Source organism: Eubalaena glacialis, chromosome 9 (assembly GCF_028564815.1).
Source record: "Eubalaena glacialis isolate mEubGla1 chromosome 9, mEubGla1.1.hap2.+ XY, whole genome shotgun sequence".
NCBI classification, from domain to species: Eukaryota; Metazoa; Chordata; class Mammalia; order Artiodactyla; family Balaenidae; genus Eubalaena; species Eubalaena glacialis.
The window spans coordinates 4,777,131-4,802,661 of record NC_083724.1 but is presented as its reverse complement, the minus strand read 5'-3'; the positions used below and the strand labels follow the sequence as shown (position 1 = coordinate 4,802,661).

The 25,531-nt window shown below is 49.7% G+C and overlaps 1 protein-coding gene across 2 annotated transcripts in view; it reads right to left on the bottom strand.

The window, feature by feature from the left end:
• Nucleotides 1-6,431: 6,431 nt before the first annotated feature.
• Nucleotides 6,432-25,531, bottom strand: part of AK8 (adenylate kinase 8) — a 138,076-nt gene continuing 118,976 nt past the window's right edge. Inside the window, exons 12-14 of one of the 2 annotated variants that reach the window (XM_061200897.1) lie at nucleotides 12,847-12,924; nucleotides 7,952-8,032; nucleotides 6,432-6,768 (exon numbers count right to left, since the gene is read on the bottom strand). In XM_061200897.1, the coding sequence (XP_061056880.1) occupies nucleotides 6,531-6,768; nucleotides 7,952-8,032; nucleotides 12,847-12,924 (397 nt within the window). In that variant the 3' untranslated portion in view covers nucleotides 6,432-6,530. The remainder of the gene's footprint in view (nucleotides 6,769-7,951; nucleotides 8,033-12,846; nucleotides 12,925-25,531) is intronic. The other variant, XM_061200898.1, reaches the window with a different exon arrangement.

Below are 25,531 nucleotides of genomic sequence, written 5' to 3'. Positions count from 1 at the left end.
ACTCATAGCTCAATAATAAAAAGATGAAAAACTCGATTTTCAAATGGGCAGGAGGCCTGAATAGACACTTCTCAAATGAAGACATACAAATGGCCAACAAGCACATGAAAAGATGCTCAACTTCATCAGCCATCAGGGAAATGCAAATTAAAACCACCATGAGATACCATTTCACACACACTGGGATGGCTATAAAGACAGATAATAACAAGTGTTGGCAAGAATAGAGAGAAATTGGAGCCTTCAGACACTGCTGATGGAGATGTAAAAAGGTGCAGAAAACAATCCAGCAGTTCTTCAAAAGGTTAAACACAGAGTTACCATATGATCCAGCAATTCCACTCCTGGGTATACACCTAAAGAAATTAAAACATGTGTCCACACAAAAACTTGTTCACAAATGTTCATAGCAGTGTTTTCCGTAACAGCTGAAGAGTAAAAACAACTCACAAATGCCCATCAGCTGATGAATGGATAAATAAAACATGGGACATCCCTACAATGGAATATTATTCCTCAGTAAAAAGGAAAGAAGTACTGATATCCTACAACACGGATGGACCTGAAAATCTTATGCTAAGGGCAAGAAGACAGTCACAGAAGGCCACATATCATATGATTCCAATTATATGCAATGACCAGAGTAGGCAAATCCAGAGAGACAGACAGTAGATTACTGGTTGCTAACAGCTAAACGTTCGGCGGGATGGGGAGTGATGGCTAATGGGTACGGGGGGTCTTTAGGGGGTAACAAAATGTTCTAAAATTAGTAAGAATGGTTGCACGACTGTGTGAATACACTAAAAACCAGTTAAGTTATATACTTTAAATGGATGAATTCTACGATATGGGAATTATATCTCAATAAAGTTGATATGGCTAGAAAGTTTATAGTCATGCATCTTCCTCCATCACACATGATGATCTCCAAGCTCTCGTGGCTTTGTAAAGAGCACATAAAGTTGTCACTGTGAATGACACCCTAATGCTGGCACATGTGCATTTCAACCTCCCCATAAATCCCAGGCAGCAGGTTCAATGCACAGCATCTCATACCTGGGCCTGTGAGCAGGTCCCTGTTTGTTCTTCCTCTCCGCCTGGAGATCAGTGGAGGGCCTGCTGTTTCTGAGAGTAGCTCAGTTAGTGATCCGCTGGCTATTTACATGTAAATTACACGTCAGTGTTGTCATTCCAACCTCCACCAGGGATCAGGTGGAAAAGATTTGCAAAGACAACAAGAGCTTAACAGGAAAAACTGGACTTCACCACATGGGTATCACTAAAAACCAGCCTACAGTTGACCAGAAGTGATGGCTGTGAGCAGAACTCAGCCCTCTTGCCTTGGGGAAGGAATGACCAGATTGGTAGGTCAGTAGCTTATTTGATGGCCCTGGATTGCTGGTGAAAAAAAAAATCAGGAAACTGTTTTGCTAAGGAAAGGTGCCTTATGTGACAACATGGATGTACTTCGAGGACATTATGCTCAGTGAAATCAACCAGTTACAGAGGACAAACACTGCATGATTTCACTTATAGGCAGGATCTGAAATAGTCAAACTCGGGTGTTCCATGGTGGTCAGGTGGTTAGGATTCTGGGCCTTCATTGCCGTGGCCTGGGTTCAATCCCTGGCAGGGGAACTGAGATATTGCGAGCTGCTCGGCATGGCCAAAAAAAAAAAAAAGAAGTGAAATAGTCAAAACTCATAGAAGCAGAGAGAAGACTGGTGGTTGCCAGGGGCTGGTGGAGGTGGGGTGGTTGCAGAGCTGCTGTTCCCTAGGTATAGAGTTTTAGTTATGTGAGATGAATAAATTCTGGAGAGCTGCTTACAGCAATGAGCCTGGAGTTAATACTATACGGTACACTGAAAAATGTAAGAGGGTAGACCTCATGTTAAGTGTTCTTACCACAATTCTTTACAAAAGTAGGTAACAGGGCAGTATATACAATACAGTCTCATTGGTGTACTCATACCCACCTACCTATCCACCCCGTCCGTTCATCCATCTGGCCATGCATCCATCCATCCATCCCTTCAAACTTTTAAATTTGGTTATCTCTAGTGAATGACAAATAAGGGAGGGTTTTATCGTGGCAAGGATGGGAGTTTCACTTCCTAAGCGATGGGCTTCAGAGGTATTGAGTGTTTTATAAGTAACATTTTAATAATAAAAAATATTTATAATTATATTTCAATTTTTTAATGGAAGCATATTCCATGATCAACTAATACGTCACTTTTTCTCATGCCTCTGAACTCTCATGTGGCTCAGAAGTCAGCCCCCAGGCCACCTTCACCTGCCCTAGGGGGTCTCCTGTGAGTCCTGGCCACATTTAAATTCCCTGTCACCAGCTCCCCTAGCCCTGGGCACACCTCCAGACTAGTCCTAACCACGCCCCTGTGCCCAGGAATCTTGTTTGACCCTCTAGGCAAAAAAGCAGAGCTGGCTGGGAGGGAGCGGGGCTGTTTCATGGGACCCAGGGTCAGGGATGGGTCTCAGGAACCATCAGAAATTAGGTGGTCTCTTTTTCTCTCTCGTTTCTGTCATCTTCTTTGTAAAATGTAAGCCTCATAAGGGCAGAGATTTTGTCCTTTTTTTCCTCTGTTACATCCCCAGTGCCCGGCACAGTAGGCAGTCAGTAAATACCTGTTGAATGAATGGAGCGGACACGTGTCTGCTTCTCTCTCGGTTCCTCCAGACAAACTTGCACTGCTCTCCTACGCACAGGCCAGACAGACCCCGACATCCTCTCCTTCCTCCAAGCCGCAAGAAAAGAGTGACCAGCTGCCCTCAGTTCTCTTTCCAAATTCCTGGGAGAGAGGAGCTGATTGGCCAGCTCAGAGTACAGGTGTAACCCTGGTCTCAGCAGCAGCAGTCAGGTGCAGGTCCCACAGGAGAAACACCTGGGCAGGCTGCAGGGTGGGGACAGGCAGACACCCCAAAGGAGCCTCTGTACCATCTGGATTTCCCACTGGTGGGGAGTAGGGAAGGGACGGGGCCGAACAAACACAGACGTGAGCCAGGGTGTCGGGTGGGAAAAGAGTTTGTCGTGACAACATGATGAAAGAGGCTGGAGATGAACGAGGGAGCTGCTTTAATGATGACAGCATCAGCGATTGTTCTCCTGCAAGTTACCTTAATCAGACCTCAGTGGTTAACTTCAAGCACAGCGGCTGATCTGGAAATTAACACATTTGCCCTCCAGCCACGGACTTTGCCTCTCCTGGGCCAGGAAGCCCCCAGCCAGGATCACTGCGGCTGGAACCGGATGCTAATACACTCCAGCCAGGCCTCCCAATTAGGCCGCGACCTGGAGCTGAGGCCTCCAATTAGAAGAGCCTAATTTGTCCCGGCAGCCTGCGACCCCGGAGCGAGGAAGCTTTGCTATGCAAAGCAGCGGGAGGGACTGTGCGTCGCGGGGGTGAGATGAACACCATTTGCTCGTCGTTTCCGGGGGAGCTACCTACACGAGCGGGAGCGTGTTGGGCCAACCCGGCGGCGCGGCAGGGCCACCGCACTCCCGAGGGGCGCGCCCGGGACCGCGCGCCGGAGCGCATCTCAACGAAGCCCGCGCCGTCCCCGCGTCCAGGGCGGCGCGGAGCCCAACCAAGGCCCCGCCGCGGGGCATCCAGGATGCGAGGGGCTTCGGGACGCCGGGACGCGGCGGGGACGAGCTCCTCCGGGGTAGAGGCAGGGCCCTTGGCAACCCCGACGGCGACGGAGGGAGAAGCAGGTGCCGCGCCGGTCATCACGTGGAGTTCTGGGACCAGCGAGTGACTCAGGTCCCGACCCCTGTTGCCACTTAACCACGCACAGCCTTTCACAAGTTATTTGACTCCTCTGAGCCCCAGTTTCCTCATCTAGGGATAAAAAAACAGCACTGACCTCAAGGGGAGCTGTGAGAATGTGATTGAGAAGGGCTGCATTTATTGAGCATGTACTATGTGCCCTATTTTCAGCCTTGGTGTATGTATTCATCACTTCATCCCACAATACGAGCTTAGTATTGCCTAGGAGGCAGTGACTACTTGTTCTCATTTTACAAGGATCCAGAGGGGTGAATCAACATGCCCAAGGTCACACAGCAGCATGGGGACCTACACTCTTGGCGGGGACATCACCTGCCTCACAGAGGGGACACAGAGGTGGCACAGCTGCTCTAACGGGGTGGGGCAGGTGGAGGGAGAGGAGGGGTAAAGGTGTGGGCAGTCCAGAGAGGAGTTCGTCCACAAAGTAAGCCTTGCTATGTGAACTAAGTAAATAAGTGTTTGATGATGTCCTTGGCTAAAGATCTACATCCAAATGGTATTTCACTGAGTTAAGTGAAACCACATTCTCTGGTACCCGGAATGACACGCAGAGGGGTAGGCAGGCCTGTGTTGGCCACCTCCCCGCTTTTGTCTCCTGCAATCAGGGGGTGCCGGGTACAAGTGGGCAGAGTTTCATCACAGCAACCTGGCCCTGTGGTCTGTACCTGGGACTTCTCCCAGGGCCTCTCAGGGCCTGAGGAGGCTTAATGGGCAGGAGCCCATTGTCAGGGGACTTTCAGGGTAGTTGCTGTTTTCCCTGTAGGGGTTGGGGGGAAGTGGGGCCTGGGCAGGGGAGGCCCTGATGGAGTTTCAGGAGGTGGCACCCGGTGCCTGTGCAGGGTGAGGAGAGAGAGTCGGGGGGCTGAGCCACGAGGCAGGGGGAGGTGCAGAGGCCAGGATGCTGCCTCTGGAGAGAGGGCCCAGCCCCGGGAGGTGCTAGGGCAGGCCTAGGGCTCAGTCTGAGGTGGCGGGGCAGAGGCAGGAGGGCAGGCCCGGAGGCCTGGCTCCAAGGACCCCAGCTGCCAGCTGGCACGTCACTGGCTACTGTGGCCAGCGCTAGGGTCAGATCTTTGCTGGAGGGACTCTGGGCTGCTCCAGGCTGGAAGGGGCTTTAGCCATTAGGCCTGGAGTCCCCGAGCTGCCCAGAGCCCAGAGGCTGGAGTCTTGGGCCCAGGCTGGCCTGGCCTGCTGAGGCCCGCAGGCAGAGAGCACCAGAGCACTGGGTTCAGGTGTGCCATGGATCCGGGTGACCTTAGGCAAGTCACTTACCCTCTGTGGCTTTAGTGTTCTCTTCTGTCGATGGAGGGAATCACCCAAGTATCTTTCTAATGAGGTAAAAAAAAATAACTGGGTGGGGGGAGGGGGCTCATGAAAGAGGATCAAGAGCTCTGTCAGCCTAAGATGTCACCGTCCGGTCCCTCCAGGGTCTCCTCCTGCTGCTGTGGGCTCTGGGGGACCCAGAGGGGCTATTTTGGTGGGAGGTGAAGGCAGGCCTTCTGAGGGGCTCCAGCAAGTCTCAAGAAACAGCTAAGTGTGTCTAGAGCTGCCCTGACATGGCAACCACTCACCACATGTGGCCATTTACATTTTTTCTTTTATATAAACTTATTTATTTATTTATTTTTGGCTGCGTTGGGTCTTCGTTGCGGTGCGCGGGCTTCTCATTGCAGTGGCTTCTCTTGTTGCGGAGCACAGGCTCTAGGCGTGCAGGCTTCAGTAGTTGTGGCACGTGGGCTCAGTAGTTGTGGCTCGCGGGCTCTAGAGCGCGGGCTCAGTAGTTGTGGCGCACGGGCTTAGTTGCTCTGTGGCATGTGGGATCTTCCCAGACCAGGGCTCGAACCCATGTCCCCTGCATTGGCAGGCAGATTCTTAACCACTGCACCACCAGGGAAGTCCCTACATTTTTTTTTTTTTTAAGCAAATTGATTTTTCCCACAGCTCAATTTCAATTACCAAGGAAATATTTAATCTTTTTTTTTTTTTATTTTGGCCGCACCGCTTGGCATGTGGGAACTTAGTTCCCCAGGCAGGGATAGAACCCAGGCCCCCTGCATTGGAAACGTGGAGTCTTAACCACTGGACCACCAGGGAAGTCCCCATTTACATTTAAATTAGTGAAAATTAAGGACCATTTTTTTTTTTTTTTGACAATTTTAAAAACATCTTCTCAGTCGCAGTGGCCGTGTTCCCCGTGTTCAGCAGCCACCTGCAGCTCGTGCCGTGCTGGACGGTCAGAGAGCGTGCCTCTCATTCCAGAGAGTTCTACCGGACAGGCTGCTCTAGAGACAGCGGCTTTGGTAAAACTACATTTACTGAGAGCACAGCCTGTGCCAGGCTCTGTGCTGAGCGTTTTACCAGCATCATCCCGTTTAGTCCCAAAGCAACCCCGTGCGGCAGGCACTGTTATTACCCCACTTTAGTTGTGAGAAACGAGGGCCTCCGAGGATCGGGTGACAATCCCAGGGTTCACAGCACATTGGTGCCGGAGCCACGCCGCATCCCAGGTCTGACCTGGTCCGCAGTGCTCCACTTGACTGCTTTCCTGGACTTTGCCTGTCCCGTGCTCCCAGACCCCCAAACGAGGCAACCTTCCAGCCACCCCACCTTCAGGACACACGAGACTGCACTCAGCACTCTTTATTGGCTCGGCTGAGTTTCCAGAAGGTCGGGGGAGAAGGATTAACTTTGTTTCCCTGGGGGATGCTCCTTGCTCTTAGCCCATCAGGGAACTTTCTTGGGCAGGGGATTAATGATCCCACTCTCTATGTATTCAAAGACGGTGTACGGGTCCTGGTCCCCGTTGAGGGTGATGGCCCGCCCATAGAACTCCTCCAGCTCAGCGGAATTCCTGTAGAACAGGTCCGTTCTGAGCTTGATCTGCTCTTCGGAATCCTTTGGGCTCTGCAGGAGACGGGCCTGGATTTCCATGGTCGGAGGTGGCTTGTACATGAGGTGGTACCTGCGAGAGGAGGGGCAGCAGGTGACCCCTGGTCCAGCTCAGAGGACAGGGGAGAAAGGGGCCCTCTGTCCTACTGCCAAGCAAGCTGGTCACCATCACCACCGCCACCAAACATTTACTCTGCACCAGCCGTGCGCACACCCTCAGCTGGGCCCGGGAGCCGCAGAGAGACCCAAAGCACAGGCCCTGCCCAGGAGAGAAGAATGCAGATCAATAATAGGACAGAATATAGTAATATACCGAGGGCCAAATCCCTTTCTTTCTATCATTCCCTTCCTTTCTTCTTTCTTCTCTTCTTCCTTCCAAACAATATTTATCAGCTGCTATGTATGCCCGGCACACATTTGCTATTGACAACGCAGTGGCAGGCAAGGCAGTTGCCTCTGGCTTTATGGAACTCACAGTCTGATGGGGGATGGGACATTATAACACCAAGGGTGAGCAGAGATGACAGGAAGTGCCACCGTCACTGTTGGAGAGACCCCAGGGGCATGGCAGCGTGAAGGTCATTGTACTTGACACAGGTCAGAGAAAAGATGTCCCCCAGCAGCAAGGCGACAGATCAGACCTATAGTTTAGGAAAATCCTGGTATTTCCTTCGTGCCCCTCCTCACTCCCTACTGAGAAACGTGGTCTGGTGACCAAGAAACAGGGCCTTGATTACTGGGAAGATGGAAGCTTCTACCTCTTTGCAATCGCAGAGACTATAAATTGTATTTCAACACCAACACAGTGATTGTACGTGGTCAGATGCAGAATAAAACTCAGGGTTTACCCCCGTAGCTGTGGGAGGGCTCAGAGGTGAACTGGTTCCCGAGGGGACGCGTCTGTACAGCAACCACGTCTGGGACGTACTGTGGTGACAGCAGAGGCCTGGAGCGCCATTTCACACGCTGGGGTCAGAGCCGAGCCCAGGACAGAGCCGGCAAACATTTCAACAACGGCTGTAGAGCCCCGGACATTAATTTTCTTGCTGCTCTTCCAGGAAAAGAGGGCCGACAGAAAGCGCAGAGGAGCTAGCTGGGGGAACCCCCTTTCTAGAGTCTTCTGTCAGTCGTCACTGGCGTCATCCCTGGAGCAGCCCCGCCCTGGCATCGGTCAGCTACATGGAGAGAGGGGGTCCCTGGTGGGGCGTGGCCCCTGGAGCCCTCAGAGGGCTGCCCACTGGGAGCCTGGCACAAACCTTTCTCCTGTGACAGGGTCGGTTCTTCTCAGGGTCAGCCGCTCAATGATGGAATCGAATGGCACATTCAGGAAAAACACCCTACGAGGAAGGACAAGCACCATGGTCAGCTGGAGGGAACCGCAGGCTGGACTCGTCCGAGACCAGGGTGGGCATCAGCCCCCGAGAGTGGGTGGAGCCTCGGTGGCCATCACTCAGGGCTCGGGGTATCAGGCTCTGGACGGTCACCAGGGAAAGATGCAGGCGGGGCCTCCCTGCCGTGGAAGCTCTCCGCACCCTGATTCAGGGACGGCGCCCAGCGCTCATGACTCCCGGGGGTGGGGGGGACTCTCTGGTGGGGGCATCACTCAGGTGAGCTTCGGGGAGCAGACGCCCCATCCTTGTGGCAGGACAGAGTGTTCTCTGGAGTCACACAGACTTGGGTTAGAACCTCACCTCCACCATGGACCTGCTGGGTGACCTTGGGCCACTAACACAACCTCTCTCAGATTCAGTTTCCTCATCAGCAAAATGGGTCCAGTGATAGTTGCTGGTGTTGAAGATGTAAGGAAATGAAGCATGTGACAAGCTTAGTGCAGGGCTTATGCATCCTGGGCGCTCAGACATGGCAGCCAGTGTAGTGATTGAATCACATTTCTTACTGGAGTCCCTTCCCGAGGGTCCAGGCTCCCTGGCTGCCTGCGCCCCCCCTTAGAGAGGCAGGGCTGCTGGCCTCAGCTTCCTCACTTTCTCTTTCACAGAGGAGTCCTGGACCCAAGGGAGCAGGACCCTCGAAATCAATAGTCCCAGCAGAAAAGACACAGCCCTCGCTTCTGATAACTCAGGACTCCGCCTGGGCCTGCCTGAGAATCCATCTCCTGAACCCCTAGTTCAAACGGTCTAATCCCCTCCCTCTTTGGCGGTGGAAGTCTTTCTTTCTTTTTCCTTTTTTAATTTTTATTGGAGTATAGTTGATTTACAGTGTTGTGTTACTTTCTGCTGTACAGCAAAGTCAATCAGTTATACATATATCTATTCTTTTTAGATTCTTTTCCCATATAGGTCATTACAGAGTATTGAGAAGAGTTCCCTGTGCTATGCAGTAGGTCCTTATTTGTTATTTATTTTATATAGAGTAGTGTGTATATGTCAATCCCAAACTCCCAATTTGTGCCTCCCCTCCTTTCCCTGCTGGTAACCATAAGTTTGTTTCCTACATCTGTAACTCTATTTCTGTTTTGTAAATAAGTTCATTTGTACCATTTTTTTTAGAGTCCACATAGAAGAGATACAATACGATATCTGTCCTTGGGAAGCCTTTCTTTATACAAAACCTGAGGAGGGAGGTTCTCAATCAGGGCTGATTTTGCCCTGAGAAGCTATTTGGCAACATGTTTGTGGCTGTCACAACGGGGGGCGGGGGGAGTGCTACTGGCATCTAGTGGGTGGAGGCCAGGGGTACTGCTCAGCATCTCACTCTGTGTAGGACAGGCCCTCCCACAAAGCGTTACCGCCCCGTGTCAGTCGGGAGGCAAATGGAACCGGTGGGAGGTGCCACTGCTCTGGCCAGGGTCCGGCTGGAGGAAGCGGGTCGGGGTGAAGGACCAAGTGTTCTGACTCTTCCCCACAGATCTAATCCAGGGCCTGTCTTCTGGCGTCAAACCATCTCAGTTTGTTTTTTAAAAAAATAAGTTCTGGAATATTCTATGGCTCACTTACTGTTTATTCATTACTTTAATTAATTCATGCCTGTGTTTACTGAGTGCCTGCTGTGTGCCAGGCTCTGCTGTGAGGCCCTGTGTTTACCAGCCCATCGTATGGGACTGAGACAGGACATTTAACAGAGTTGTCATCTCGGACGTCAGCGTCCCGTGACTGATGCACCTTCCACTGGGGACAACATCTGGGACAGCAGTAGCGGTGACAGCCTCACTGCGCACCCAACACCTTGTTCATGTCACTTCCGAGTAAGTAAATTCAGGCGAAAAGCACCTCTAAGTGTAAGAAAAACGTACTCAGCGATTTCCCGCCTTCACAATTGGGTGGGAGTCTTTTTAGGATGGATCCTCTGTCTCCTCCTAAGTTAGTGAACAAGAAGCCTTCACCAGCATGCCAGGAATTCACCAGATGTGTTGATCAGGCCGCCAAGAGGCCAAGCTTTAGTGGGTCCCGTGGCACATTGGTCCCCATGGGCCCTGGACCAGCCTCTTGGGCCCAGGTGCCACCCCTAGGGCCAGAGCAATGACCAGCCCCCAGCCAGTGTCCTGACACCCGGGAAGCACTCAGGAAAGGAAGGAATAAGTGAATAAGTGGTACACCATTCTAGTGCTCTATTTATATACTCTCTCTGCCTCCTGCCTGACTTTCCTCCATCCCAGCCAAAAAACTCAACCAACTGGTAGAGTTGAGAATGATGCTAAATTCCAGGGTTGGAAGGGATCAACGTTTCCCTAATTCCCAGGGACCAGGTGCAACAGAATCCCCTTGGGAGACTGTGACCCTGCTGGGTGCCAACACCCTGGCCCAGAAATGCTGATTCCGCAGACATTGGAGGGCACCCAGTATTCCCCCCTCCCCACCACCCAGTGCCTGGAATCTGCTGCCTTGGAGAACACCTGGGCCAGGCATTCTGAACCAGGCATTCTTGAAGGTCCTGTGACCCCTGGAAATTAGACACAAACTATGGAGTACATGGCATTTTTGGGAGGGGATAGATCCATGTTTCACAACAGAGTCTCAAAAGGGTCCTGGTTCTTAAAAAGGGTTAGGAGTCACTGGTCCGAGTTTCACAGGGCAATGAAGGATGCGGCCACGGCCGACTGTGAGGAGGTGGCAGAGCTGGGCCGCCCCAGATGCCGCACTCTGTCCTCACACTCACTGCTTCCCGGCGATTTTCCTGAGCCCCTCTGGGGAGCCACCCCGATGCCCACTTATCCCTGTGACTTGTTTGGAGTTATCTCATCTCCGGGCTGTGGGGCTGGGCATGAGGGAGGCCCAGGTGTGGCCAATTTCAGTGCCAGCTCCTCCTGGCCACAGGAGTTGGGTCAGGGTGCAGACTGATCCAAGCCAGGCCAATGAGAGGCTGCCCCAAGGCTTGCCAGAGAGAAAGCAGCTTCACTTTTTCTGGGGCTGCTAAGCTGTTGGCACGGGAGCCTGGGGTTGCCTGGGGCTTGCACCCAGAGACAGCCTACCTGAGAATAAAGCTGACCCCGAGAGAGCAGAGAGATGGTGAGAGACACTGTTTGGGGCCCTGGATCAAGCTGTACCTGAAGCCAAACGCCCCTCAATGTTTCCCTGACATGAATACGTAAATCTCTTTTGCATAAACCAGTTTGAGCTGGGCTTCCTGCAATTGTTATCCAAGGGTCATCTACTACATCTAGTCTCTCCAATGCCACTTGCTTCTGGAAAATGTGTAAATTAAAAAAAAAAAAAAGAGTCAAATGTGAGCCAAATGCTCTTCTTCAAGACCAGCGTCTCCCGGGCTTCCCTGGTGGCGCAGTGGTTAAGAATCCGCCTGCCAATGCAGGGGACATGGGTTCAAGCCCTGGGCCGGGAAGATCCCACATGCCGTGGAGCAACTAAGTCCATGCGCCACAACTACTGAGCCTGCGCTCTAGAGCCCGTGAGCCACAACTACTGAGCCCACGTGCCACAACTACTGAAGCCTGCGCGCCTAGAGCCCGTGCTCCGCAACGAGAGGCCACCGCAATGAGAAGCCCACGCACCGCAGCGAAGAGTAGCCCCCGCGTGTCGCAACTAGAGAAAGCCTGCGTGCAGCAACGAAGACCCAACGCAGCCAAAAATTTTAAAAAAGACCAGCGTCTCCCACTGACTTTCTTCTCGTTCTCTCTTTTTGCCCACACTGTTTGCTGAGGTTCACTTCTGCCCAGTTGCCAAGAAGCCCTTCGCTGGTAGCTGATGAAAGCTGCAGCCTCCCCTCCACGAAGTGAGCACAGCCTGGGGTGTGGGCGGGAGCCATGAAAATCCACCTCTTCCCCCGCACGCATTCTCAACAATGATCTCCATTCCCCACGTGCCTCAGAATAACAGCCACCAAATAAAACATGCGAGATCAGGAGCGTCTGAACACGGGGAGCACAGATGTTTCAATGTGCTTTCATCTCTTACACTCCAAACATGCCTGCCCCCCCTCGCACCCCCAGAACTTGAGAGGCCCAACAGCAACACCAAAACGTGGCTGTCACCGCAGCTGGCGGCTGACGGTGCCTCTCCGGATGCCGACGCCAGTAGAAAGGGAGCCAGTTTGGAAATCCGTGATAATGGATGCTGCTTCATAAACAAAGGAGCCCCAATTGAAAGATTTTTAACCCAGCATATCAAGATCGCTTGTCGTCATTCAAGGGAATGGCTTGTGAAAGGCTGGCGAGATCAGAAGCCCAAGGACACCAAATTGGTACTTGAAACACGTCGCTGGGAAAAGCCTCGCTGGGGAGGAACTGTGTGCTTCCATGCTGGAAGCTTCTGATTAGCCAGGCTCAGGGCGACCTGGTGCCACAGCCAGGTGGCGGGGCGAGTGGGGAGCCCACTCAGCTCTACTGCCCTGTGCGTGCCCCACCTGCCGGTTTGGGGTACTATGCTACTCATTTACAGTAACAGCCAGGAAAGACAGAATGTGAAAGCAAAGAATACTCAAAGCAGGGCGCACCGGGCAGAGACACCCCTGGTATATGTGCTTGGGTTCACCAGGGGAGGGAGCTACACCTGCCTTGGGGTTCGCAGAATTTCAGGCTGGTGGCTGCCTCAGGAGGGAGCTGGAAGGTACCTCTGATCCCTCACTACTCAAAGTGGGGTCCCTGCACCAGCAGCGCCAGCGCCAAGGGACTTAAGCCCCACCTCCCACCCACCGAGTCAGAGTCTGCGTTTTAACGAGACCTAGAGTGATTTGTACGCACATCGAGGTTGGAGAAGTGCCACTCTGATCCTGTGTTTCCCAGATTTGTCTGATGTTGAGGATCATCTGGAGGGCTTGTCTAAAATACAGATTCCGACCTGAAACTAACACAGTATTGTAAATCATCTATTCTTCAAAAAATAATTATTAAAAAACAGAACAAAACAAAACATTCCAGGCACCCCTCCCAGAGCTACCAAGCCAAAACCTCCAGGGGAGGGGCTGGGAGACCTGTGTTTGTAAGTCAGCAGCTCAGGTGAGTCTCATGCTCGGGCAGGTATGGGAAGCATGGCTGTAATCCCAGGTCTCACCTTGGCCAAACCTTGGAACCAGAAGGGGAGCTTTGAGAATACTGAGGCCTGGGCCCCACCCCTAGAGATTCTGCTATAATTGGCCCAAGGTGAGGCCTGGGAGTGGAGATTTTTAAAAGCTCCCCAAGTGATTGTTGTATGCAGCCAACTTTGAGAACCACTGCTCTGATTGAATCGCTCAGTGTACAAGATGGGGAAACTGAGTCCCAGAGAGGAGAGGGCTCACACTCTGTCACCCAGGGCACTGATGACAGACAGTGAATGACAGCTGGGATCTCCTGACCCACCCCCATTATGACCCCTCCGATCATACTGCCTGGGGCTCTGTCTGGGGAGCAAAGGAAGCCTTCCTCCTCAAAGGCCTTGAAGCTCACCCCCTGCTCCAGAGCTAAACTCACTGGGGACAGAGGGATAGAATTTTCTCTGGACCCATGGATAGATTTGATAAATTGAGAGATATGACATACAATAACTGGCTTTAAATAAATATCATGTCCAGTTCTGCCCAGAGGCAGGGGTCTGCCCTTATTAGCTTCTTGATCTCAACCAATAAGTCTCTACTCTGTGCAAAACTCCATACAAAGCACCATGATGTAACTACAGTGAGATACCACTTAACACACATCAGTATGGTTATTATCAAAAGAACAGCAAAGGGACTTCCCAGGTGGTCCAGTGGTTAAGACTCCGTGCTCCCGAGGCAGGGGGCCTGGGTTCGATCCCTGGTCAGGGAACTAGATCCCGCACGCGGCAACGAAGGATCCCGCGTGCCGCAAACTAAGACCCGGCGCAGCCAAATAAATAAATAAATATTTTAAGAAACAGCAAATAACAAGTTGGCTGGTGAGGATGTGGAGAAAGTGGAACACTTGTGCATTGCTGGTGGGAATGTCAAATGGTGTAACAAGTGATACAGCTATTCCAGCTCTGATATACACCCAAATAAGGGAAAGCAGAAATTGGAACAGATATGTGCACACCCAAGTTCACGGCAGCATTATTCACAACAGCCAAAAGGCAGAAATAACCCAAATGTCCATCAGTGGATGACTGGATAAACAAAACGTGACATATACTCACAATGGAATATCTTTCAGCCTTAAAAAGGAATGAAATCCTGACACCTGCTACAACATGGATGAACCTTCAAGACATTACACTAAGTGAAATAATCAGACACAAAAGGACAAATGTTGTATGATGGCACTTATATGAGGTATCTAGATTAGTCAAATTCATAAAGACAGAAAGTAGAATAGTGGGGGAATTTCCTGATGGTCCAGTGGTTAGGACTCAGTGCTTTCACTGCAGGGGACCCGGGTATGATCCCTGGTGAGGAAACTAAGATCCCGCAAAGCCAAGCAGCTCAGCCAAAAAAAAAAAAAAAGAATGGTGGGAGCCAGGGGCTGGGGTGAAGGGGAAATTTGGAGTTGTTGTTTAGCGGAGATGGAGTTTCAGTTTGGGAAGATGGAAAAGTGCTGGGGATGGATGGTGGTGATGGTTGCACAAGGAGAATGTACTTAGTACCACTGAACTGTACACTTAAAGATAGTTAAAATAGGGGACTTCCCTGATGGTTCAGTGCTTAAGACTCCAGGCTTCCACTGCAGGGGGGCATGGGTTCAATCCCTGGTCGGGGAACTAAGAGTTCACATGCCACATGGCATGGCCAAAAAAAAGGTTAAAATAGTAAATTTTATGTTATGCATATTTTACCACAATAAAAAATAAGCACAATGGTGTGGTTAATAGACATTATGATGAAGGGAGGAGGAGGGGTGGATTTCTAGCCTTGAATAAATTTACAATTTAATGAGGTTCTTAATATACATATGTATACAAATAAATGAATGGACCAAAAAATATGAACCATATAATAGTACTAATTCTATACTAATTATAAGGCCAATGCTATACATACTCAGAAAATAGAAAAGAAAAGATTAAAAAGACTAAAACTTAATTTATTAGGCTGCCTTTCCCTGGTACCAAAAACCAGACAAAGACACTACAAGAAAACTATAGATCAATATCCCTCATGAATACAGATGCAAAAATACTCAATAAAATATTAGCAAATTGAACCCAGCAATACATAAAAAGAATAATACATTACAATAAATGGGGTTTAGCCTAGTAATGAAAATCTGGTTCGATATTTGAAAATCAATCAATATAACCATACTATTAGACTAAAGAAGAAAACTATATAATCATCTCAATAGATGTAGGAAAGCATTTAACACAATTTTATATCAATTCCTGATAAATATTCTAAGCAAACTAGAAATAGAAGGTAACTTCCTCCTCAGTCCAATAAAAGGTATTTACCAAAAAACTACAGCTAACATCAAGACTGAATGCTTTCCCCTTAAGATTGGGAACAAAGCAAGGATGTCCATTTTCACAACTCCTATTCAACATCTTACTGGAAGTCCTGGATAGTGCAATATATCAAGAAAAGGAAATAGCAAGCATACAAATGGAAAGGGAAGAAATAAAATTGTGTTATTTGCAGATGACATGATCATCTAATTCAAAGCCCCAAAGAATCATCAAAAAGGCCACTATAACTAATAAGTAGGTTTAGTGAATTCACAGACTACAAAATCAATAAACAAAATATAAACCAACTTTTCAAGATACTAGCAATAAACAACTGGAAACTGAAATTTTAAAGTACCATTTACAATAATATAAAAATGAAATACTTAGGTATAAAGCTAACAAAATATGTATAAGATCTGTCTGATGAAAATTACAAAACACTGGTGAAAGAAATCAAAGACTTAAATACATATGGGGAGCTATACCATGTTCATGGACTCAGAGACTCAATAGTGTTAAAATGTCAATCCTACTAGATCTGCAGATTCAATGCAATTCTAACCAAAATTACAAGAAGGTGTTTTGAAGATTCCACCCAAGTTAATTCTCAAATTTATATGGAGCGTTTTTCTGGAAAAGAATTAGAATCACTAAAAAACGTTGAAAAAGCAGAACAAATTAATTTCGAGGCTTACTACAAAGCCACAGTAGTCAAGACAGTATGAGTGTTAGTGAAAGGCTAGACACAATGGATTAAAGAGTCTGGAAATTGACTCATACAAATATGACCAATTACTTTTCAACAAAGGTACCAACACAATTCAATGGAGAAAGATGGTTTTTTCACCCAGCGGTGCTGGAATAATTAGACATCCATATGCAAATAATGATAATAATAATAATCTTGACCCATACCTCACACCATACACAAAATTTAAATCAAAATGGATCATGGACCTAAATATAAACCTGAAACAATTAAACTTCTGGAAGAAAATCTCTGTGACTTTGGGTTAAAGAGTTCCTACATATGACACCAAAATCATGACACATAGATTTTTAAATTGATAAATTAGATTTCCTTAGAAATCTAAAAATTAAAAACTTCTGCTCTTCAGAAGACCTTAAGAAAATGAAAGAGATGCCATAGACTGGGAGAAAATATCTATGAAATCTATATCTGATAAAGGATTTGCATCCAGACTACGTACAAATGTGAATTACACGCACAACTAATGACATAAAGGAGGACGCACAAATAGATCCCTTAGTACCTTGTGTTTCCAAATTTGATATTCAAATTGGGAAAGTCTGGTCCGGGAAAACAGTTTCCTGAAAAAGGCTCAAACGACTCCTCCTTCCCCAGTTCCTTCAAAGCCCGGAAGGAAGGCAGCGGCACTATCCACGCTTTAAACCAAGCCTCAGCCTCTGCCACACGGAGCCCTTTTTCGGGGCTGGAGCGTAGGCAGCAGTGGCTCTCAAGCTTTGATATAATCAAGGGGTCTTCTCTCAAGGGGAACTTTGCAATGACCGCCACTGAAGCAGGGAATCAGAGAGAAAGGAGAGCCACCAAGAACAAAGGCAAAGTGACACTGTACAGTAGAATGGTCTGCTCACCTTTAAAATGTGTGCCCCTGACATATCAGAGAGGTGAGGCAACATCAAAGCTATTGCAAAATAGTCCTCATATGACTACAACAAGTGGGGCCATTGGATAGCACAAAGCGGGAGTAACCATTGTTATAGACGCGTCAGGACAAGGCCTCCGCCTAGTCCAAGGGCAGGGAGAGGCCGCATCGTGTCTAGAGGTGACTGCATTTGGGGACGGCAGTGAGGGATGGGCAAGCTGTTAGAGGACTCTAATGGGAATGAAAGATGAACGGAGCTGAGCATGGCAGGACTTGGGAGAGAGTGGTTAGAGGGAACAAGTGAATTATGCACGGACTATCAAAAAAAACAAAAAATAAGAACTGGGTCAGCTGCAGAAGAATCCACACCTCTGAGGACACCGCGGGAGGAGCTGTCTGAGGACAAGCGCCGGGCTACCTTGTCTGTGCTGCAACCTTCGTGCGGGGATGTGGTGAGGGCTGAATAAACGTGCAGCGAATGAGTGGGTTAGCTCGTGAGGGAACCAGCTGTGATGCCGTGGAAGGCCCTATTCCATCTCACAGGGACGGACCCCGTCAGCTCTCTGGGATCGGCCCCCGGGTCCACCCAGCCACAGGTGCAGGCTGAGATTCCCATCACAGGATGCGATGCTGGACAGAGTTTGGATGCAAGGCCTCCCTGGAGACCGGAAAAGGCTCTGGCCAGAGTTTTAAATTTTTTACTATGTATCTTTTTTACTCTGACAAGAGTACAATTTGAAAACAAAAGGCCAAACATCTCAACCTCATTTTAAACCCCCTGCGCGCAGCATGCCTCCTGCCCTCAGGTAGCCGCTGCAGGGTCCCCTCCCCGCCCGCTCCCCACTCCTTAAGAAAACAAGGCTCCCGCTGGCCATTTCTTGTTTAAAAACTGTGCATAATTGATAGTGGCAAATCTGCACTGCCCACATCTAAAATCTCTCCGGGGGCAGGAAGGACAGTCTCCACGACTGTCATTAACGGGGAAATTAACGAGCACGCCTGGCAGTTCAGCACGAGCTGTGCAAAGTGCAGCGGTCCAGCGTGAGGAGAACGACCCCAGGTTCAAACTCCTGCATGATCGGTCTCCATCTGAGAGTCCTCGAAAAACTTCTGCCTCCATCACCACTGGGAAGAAAGAGAATAATTCCTCTGCACACGGCCACCCAGACACTTGCTAGACGATCACGAAATGCACATCACTGGAAGTCAGAAAGTTCTGCAAACTTTTCCCAAAGAGAAAGGCAGATGAGTTTAAGGCAAAAAAATGACAGTGGACAAGTGGAAAGCAAGCCAGAGCTACACTCCAGGACTAGCCAGTCTCTGCCAATTCGGGGCACCAGCTATACCAGTGGCTCTCAGACTGGACGTGTGTGGACACAGGAGGACTCTAAAAATTCTGGCTTTCCCCGGGTCCGGGCAGGCCCGGTGTCCAAACTCTCACAACACCGCCCTCTCCCCGCATCTCTCGTGCCCACACAAGATCAGCAAGTCAGCCATCAGTGCAGGGCAATCACCTGGGTGGAGCCAAAATGGCTCTCAGGGGCCACTGGACACCTACACTCATCACTGCCTTTCCCTTGGTCGTCCTTCAGCTCCGTGTCTGTGTTTGAGGGGGCCTGGCTCACCACCCAGCTGGTCTTCTTCTGTGTGAGACGTTCCTGCGTGTTCCTGGAAACGTGTCTTCCCTGCGCGCTGGCCAGAAGCCACACCGCGCCTTCTGTCTTGCGCTCAGAGCACATGCAGCCACCAGCACCTGGCTGCCTTGGGGTCCCCCCGACAGTGGGAACACTGATCAGCGATGGTCAACCGTGAAGCATGCCGGTGTGGACACCAGTTCAGTCCCAAAAGGACGACTGGGCTGGTGAACATTTTGTCAGTGCCCCGTGGTCTGGCCGACACGTGGATGCTCCATTGGATCCCCCCCTTCAAGAAAGAATTTGTGTCTCAGCTGTAAGGGGCAGGGTCAGCTGACAGCCTCCAGCTGTAAATATCTTCCAGGGACTTGAACCCTATGTTCTTTTTTTTTTTTTAACATAGTTACTGAGATATAATTCACCTCCCTAAAAATATACAATGCAATTCTTTTTAGCGTATTTACAGCAACCGTCAACACGATATAAGTTTGGGAGATTCTCATCACCCCCAAAGGAAACTCTGTTCCCAGGAGAAGGCTCTCCCCAGCCCCCAGCTCCCAGCCCCTGGCAACTGCCAGTCTGCTTTCTGTCTCTGTGGATTTGCCTCATCTGGCCAATTCATACAAATGGAATCATACAATGCATGGCCTGCCAAGTCTCCATTTAGGAAAATAAAAAAAAAAAAAGAGGACCTCACAAGGTCATTTTAAAAGTTAAACATAATAATGCATATAAAGTGCTTAATGCATAATAACAACATAGAATAACCATGTGGCCCTACGTGCCGGGCACCCTTCATTCAGCCTAATGTTTTGAAGGTTCATCCCCATTGTAGCATGTATCAGAACTTCATTCCCTTTTATGGCCAAATGGTGTCCCAGGGTATGGCTAGACCAGATTTTGTTTATTCATTCACCGACTGATGGACCTTTTAACCCAAGCTTTTGAGCAAGGTCACATTCTTCTGGGGTGGCCCTTGGCCAGTGAATGAGCACGGAGGGGTACCAGGGCCTGGCCACTTCTGCCCCTCACAGCCCTCCCTCAGGAGGTGCCTGCTGGGCTGGTGGAGTCTGGGTCAGCCTGCCCCCTGATCCCACGGCTCCCCCTGCCCATCCTGCTTCATCCCTTTTCCTGGCTCAGCTCTTACCTGCTCACGAAGCCTTTTCCACCCCATGACTGTCTCAGCCTCTGCTTCCAGGAGAACCCAACCTGTGACATGTGCCCTGAAAGGCACCAGGAGCCTTAAAGTATTCGGTCCCATTTATGTGAACACAACTTCCTGTTTGCATGCCCATCCTTCACCAGGCTATCAGCTGTGAGGCAGGGACCAGTGCATTTGTGTGGCAGTGGAGAAGAGGGGACTGGCTTGGACATGGGTTCTGAGGTCAGAAAGACCTGGGTTCAAATTCCAGAGCCACCTTCCAGCCCACTGTGGGACCAGCCATTTTACCCTCTAAGTCTCCATATGCGAGGATTAAAAATAAAAAAAAGTACCTTGCAAGTTATTTTAAGGATTAAATATGATAATCCATACAAATTGCTTAGTGTGTGATAATAAGACAGAATATCCATGGGGCCTACATGGCAGGCAGTCTTCTAAGACTTGACCTACCTTAGGTCATAACTCCTCATCGTGACCTTACAAGGGGATTATTATTATGTCCATTAGAGCATGTGAGAAAACTGAGGGACAGAGAGGCTCAACCTGCCAAAGTGCCCCAGCTAGAAAGTGGCCATGATGGTTAATTTTGTATGTCAACTTGAATGGGCCATAGGGTACCCAGATATTTGGACAAATATTATTCTGGGTGTATCTGTGAGAGTGTTTTTGGATGAGATTAACATTTAAATTAGTGGAATATACAGAAGAAATTAATACAATATTGTAAATCAACTACTATACTTCAATAAAATAAATTTAAAAAAATTAATTAGTGGAATAAATGAAGCAGATTGCCCTCCCTAATGTGGGTGGGCCTCATCCAATCAGTTGAAGGTCTAAATAGAACAAAAAGGCTGACCCTCTCCCAAGTAAGAGAGAATTCCTCCTGTCTGCTTGCTTTTGAATTGGGACATTGGCTTTCTCCTACCTTCAGATCTAGTGGGGTAGAGGTGGGATTGACAAGCTCATGTACCCCATCCTCAAGGCTCACTGGACCCCACTTCAGCCTTCCTGCCTTTTGGCTCTTCCTGGGGCTCCTGCTTTCGGACTCACCCCACAGATCTTGCAGCTTGTCAGTCTCCATAATCACATGAGCCAATTCCTTACGATGAATCTTTCTCTCTATATATAATACACATCCATTGGTTCTATTTCTCTGGAGAACTTTGCCTAACACAGTGGTGGAGCCAGGATGCAAACGCAGGCAGCCGGCTCCAGTGTCCGTGCAGCTGAGCACAGCACACCATCATGAATCTGCTGAAAGATGAAGGAAGGAAAGAAGGAGGGAGGGAGGGAGGGAGGGAGGAAGGAAGGGGAGAGGGAGGGAGGTCTTGGCGTCCACTGCTCAGCGCAAACCCCAAACCTCAAATCCCAAATGTATGGCTCAGCTTTAGCTCTCTGGGCTGACCTGCAGGGTCAGCTGGAGTCAGAGCCACCTTCCTCTACTTTAAGCAGATCAGCTGGAAGGGCTGTGGGGCAAGAGATGGGCAGATGCTCTGCCAAGGGGGCCTCCACCATGTGCATTCCTCTCAGCCGCCCTGCTACCGGGTGCACGTCCCAGGCACTGCTCTAGGAGCAGGAATTTGCTTCAAGGACCAGAGAGCAGGGTGAGCAAGATATGGACCCTTGGACCGCCTGGGAAACAAGGGCACTCACCTTGTTGCCGGTCCCCGGAAAAGGGAAGCCGAGGGAGGGGGAGGTGAATTAATTTCGAGGTTTCCTTTCCCAGAGCCAGTCTCCCTCAGTGACAAATGGCACACGAAGACCTGCCCTGGTGAAGAGTTACATAAGCATGTCCCGGCCACCATCAGAATCTCCACTCTTGACTTTTCCACTCTCTATGTTTTTAATAAGGTGCTGCAGAGAAGCTTTTGCTTTAACCCTTTCCACAGCTGGAGTTTTCCTCCATGAATCTCTCTAGCGAAAGGCATTTTACTTCTTGGCTTCAATTTTAACGCTTTGCCGCTCATTAATCTCCACCATCACCATCATCACCGTCACGGCAAAGCTTTCTATACTTACTACGTGCCAGGCACCTGCACTAATAAGCATATTACACATGTGTGTTGTCCCATTTAATCCAAGTAAGGTCCTGTGATCCTGCCCATCTCAAGGGTGAAAAAACTCAGGCTCCCAAGAGGTTAAGTGGTGCCTCCAGGCTGGGCTCCAAGTCCAGCTGACTCTAGGTCGCTCTTCCACTACCTTCCTACGTGTAAAATAACACCACTTGTTCCCTGCAGCTGTTAGAACATCCCTGAAGTCTCTGGTGAGAATCAGAAAATGGGAAAGGGACTGACCCTGAAGCAATTTAGGAGGGGAGCGAGTGGGGTGAGGTCCACACTGTCCATGCACCCCAACCTCAAGGTTCACTGAACCCCACCTCAGACTCCTTCAGGCCAAAGTCACCTCCTCATCTGTGTCCTCCGTCACCTGGCGGACGGCTCCCCAGCCGCTGGGACTCCCTCCTCAGCTTGTCTCCCTGGGGACGCCGTGCACAGCTGCCTCTCAGGGTTAAAGATAAATAATGTGGATTCCAAAAGATCCTTCATCCCCAGTCGCAGCTGTCTTGCCTAAGGATTCCACCACTGTGTTTGTTAAACCCACACTTTAATTACTCCAAAATTATGTTAAAACCTTGCATAAATATTGCAGTGGCATCTTCCGAAGAATTTCATTACAGCAAGTTGGGCTGCTGCCAGAGCTTCGGTTAAAAAGTAAGAGGAGAACAGACACATGCAGAAAAGATATTGTTTTCAAGATGAAAAGGCAGGGAGGTCATCCTTTGTCAGATCACCCAGGTGTCAAAGAGAAACAGACTCCCATTTCACAGACTGAAGGGGGAAAATGCCCTTCGGCCCTCCAACCTAATAGGTCTTACTTCTCGAAAAACCTAAATCTGATTAAATATTAATAACCAGTGGTATTAATTAAGGGGGGAAAGTCCATCAAGAGAACCCCAATATGTTTACAGTGTCCCCAGGAAACCGGGGAAATTCACAATCAAGTGTGTAAATGTTCTAAAAAAGGGTCCTGAATATTTTATGAATATTTGTCATAAAACAGAAATAATAACCACTGTGCAGAGCTATTAGAATTAATATTTATGCTGCCCGCCATGAAATATTCATGGGGACAGAGAAAGGGGGGGGCCGTAAGACAAGAATTAATTTACATTGGGCTCGGTTTACCCGCTGGCTTGATGTTTAAAGACGGTTGACAAGCCTCCGGATGAATCCACCAGTCACTTCCCGCAGCCGGTGGAGTGGAGGGGGTGGGGATGGGTCCGGGCTGCTGACAGCTCACAGATTGAGTTTCTGACAGCCCTTAAAAAACCTAAACGGCCCCCCACCTTCTTTTCCTTCTTCCATTGCCCAAGGCGCTCTGTTCTGCCACCACGCATCCGAGCTCCCCTTCCATCTGCTGAAATTAACGAATTAATGAGCGCGACCCGCTTTACAGTGGGGCCCTATGAATGTTTACAGGCGATTAAATTATAATGCGGGGCGGCTGTATAATTCATGAACCAATTAAAGGAAGTGTTAGTTGATTTGATGGGATGAGGACGTACAAAATGCATTTAACTAATGGGGAGCCACGGGCTGCTAGGGCCGGCTCCCTCTCTCGGATTACGCGGCTAATTGCCGCACTTTATGGGGCTGTCACTGATAGCCATGCATATTTCATTGTTCTCAAATACTTCAATTGTGTGCGTCCGTGTCGCGGCTGTAATATGGAGAAGCCGGGCCAAACTTGGCTGTGGTTACAGCGGCCGGGCTGCGGCCGGCCGAGGCTGGAAACCCGAGCTGGGGCATCGGGTGTCTCTCGCCATTAGGTGATTAAAAGGGCTCAGCGTAGGATCGCCTTTTGTTTTACTGACAATTCCGATGCTGGCTTCAGGACAGTGGCCACACCAGGGCCCTGACTCCCTTTTCTGTGGGGGAGGGGGGACGGGAAGTCCACAGCCGCTGTATTGCTCCCAGCACGCCCACGTCTAGAGTTCAGGGGTCCCTCGGGTCACCCAGAGGGCCCAGTGTCCCCCAGGGCAGTTCACCAGGGACGCATCCTGAGCTAAGGGTTTCCTCCAGGCCCGACTTTGTCCGTCGGCACGAGGTAGCTGCTCAGGGTTTCATTATTCGCAGTTAGGGGCAGACTTGGACCCATCGTGAAGCTCTGCCATCAGCACACTGCCGTGTGCTTGGAAGGAAATCGCAGAGAAGAGCAAAACTATCCTGATGCTCCGGAAGAGAGAACTCGAGTCCACGGTTCCGGGCCTGAAGGGCAGGGCGAACGCGGCCCAGCGGGGTGCCTGGTTCCGAGAGACGCCACCTTCCTGCCAACCATCCCAGCTCACTCTTCGAGGCCTGGGCGAGCGTCCCCCAGTGCATCCCAGACCATCAGAGCCCTGCCTCAAGGGTCTGCTGCTCTCAGTAGCCTGGCCAACTGGCCAGCCTCTGAAATGGCTCTGCTCTCTCCCCTGGCTTCTAAGTCTGGATTTCACGGGAGCTAAACACACATGCGCACATGACACACACACCCCTCAAATAAATGATTTAAAAACGCTGGGGTTCATAGCTTCAATCCCCCGGTGGATGCCCGAGAAAGAATTTCTTTGGCTTCCACTGTTGGCACCCAGAGCTGGGAGGAGGGACTGGCCAGCAGCCAGAAGCTGCACTCTCAGATCAGTGCTCACACGCTTTCTCCACATCCGCACTCAAGAGCTTTGTGATCCTGGGCAAGCCTCAGGCTCTCTGGCTCCATGATGGGGATGGGGATGGGGATGGGGACGGGGAAGAGACTCAGCCACATGCTTAGGGTTGGGTCCGGCAAGTCATAACAGCCCACGTTATTTCAGCCAATATTATTATCGTGTGATATTAGAGATTCTAACTTATGCGAGTAGGGAGGCCAATCTCACCACTTCTCGCCTCCGCAATGCACATCATGGTCAGGGTCGGCCTCCACCCCCCAGCTGCACGTGAATGCTCTGCTGTCCAATGAAGTGACTGCTGGTCTACCAGAAGGCCCAAGGAGTCAGCAGCCCCTCCTCTTACAAGCACGGGGTGTCTCTTTGACTAGATCCAGGTGGAAAGGCTGCAGGAACCGTGGGACCACGGGTAAGAAGAGCACCCAAACGGTTGCCACTTCAAGGATGGAAGAAGGGCCAACGGCAGGCTAACAGAAAGTAAGTTAACTAGGCCTAAATTATCTCCTTGCAACCTACACTTAAAGAGTGATGGGTAGTCCAGGTGGATTTAATGCATTCTGGTTTAAAAGGAAACCAAAGCATCATTCATCAAGTGCTTACCATGGGCAACCAACTGTCCTACGTATTTCACAAACATGACCTTATATCATCTTGCGAGGTACACAGTAGTATTCTCAGTGCACAAACGGGGACGCTGAGGCACAGGGCAACCAACCATCTTGGTTCAGGAATTTCTTCCAAGCAAATACTTGTGTTGACATTGGTGAAGAGGCCAAGACACACTCTTAAATTTAAAACAAAAAGTTATATAATAACATATATTATATGAGCCTGTTTAACAAAAGAAGTAAATCTAGAAGGATGTACACCAAGCTAGCCATAATGTTTATTTTGGGGGGAGGGAGTGGGGCAAAAAGG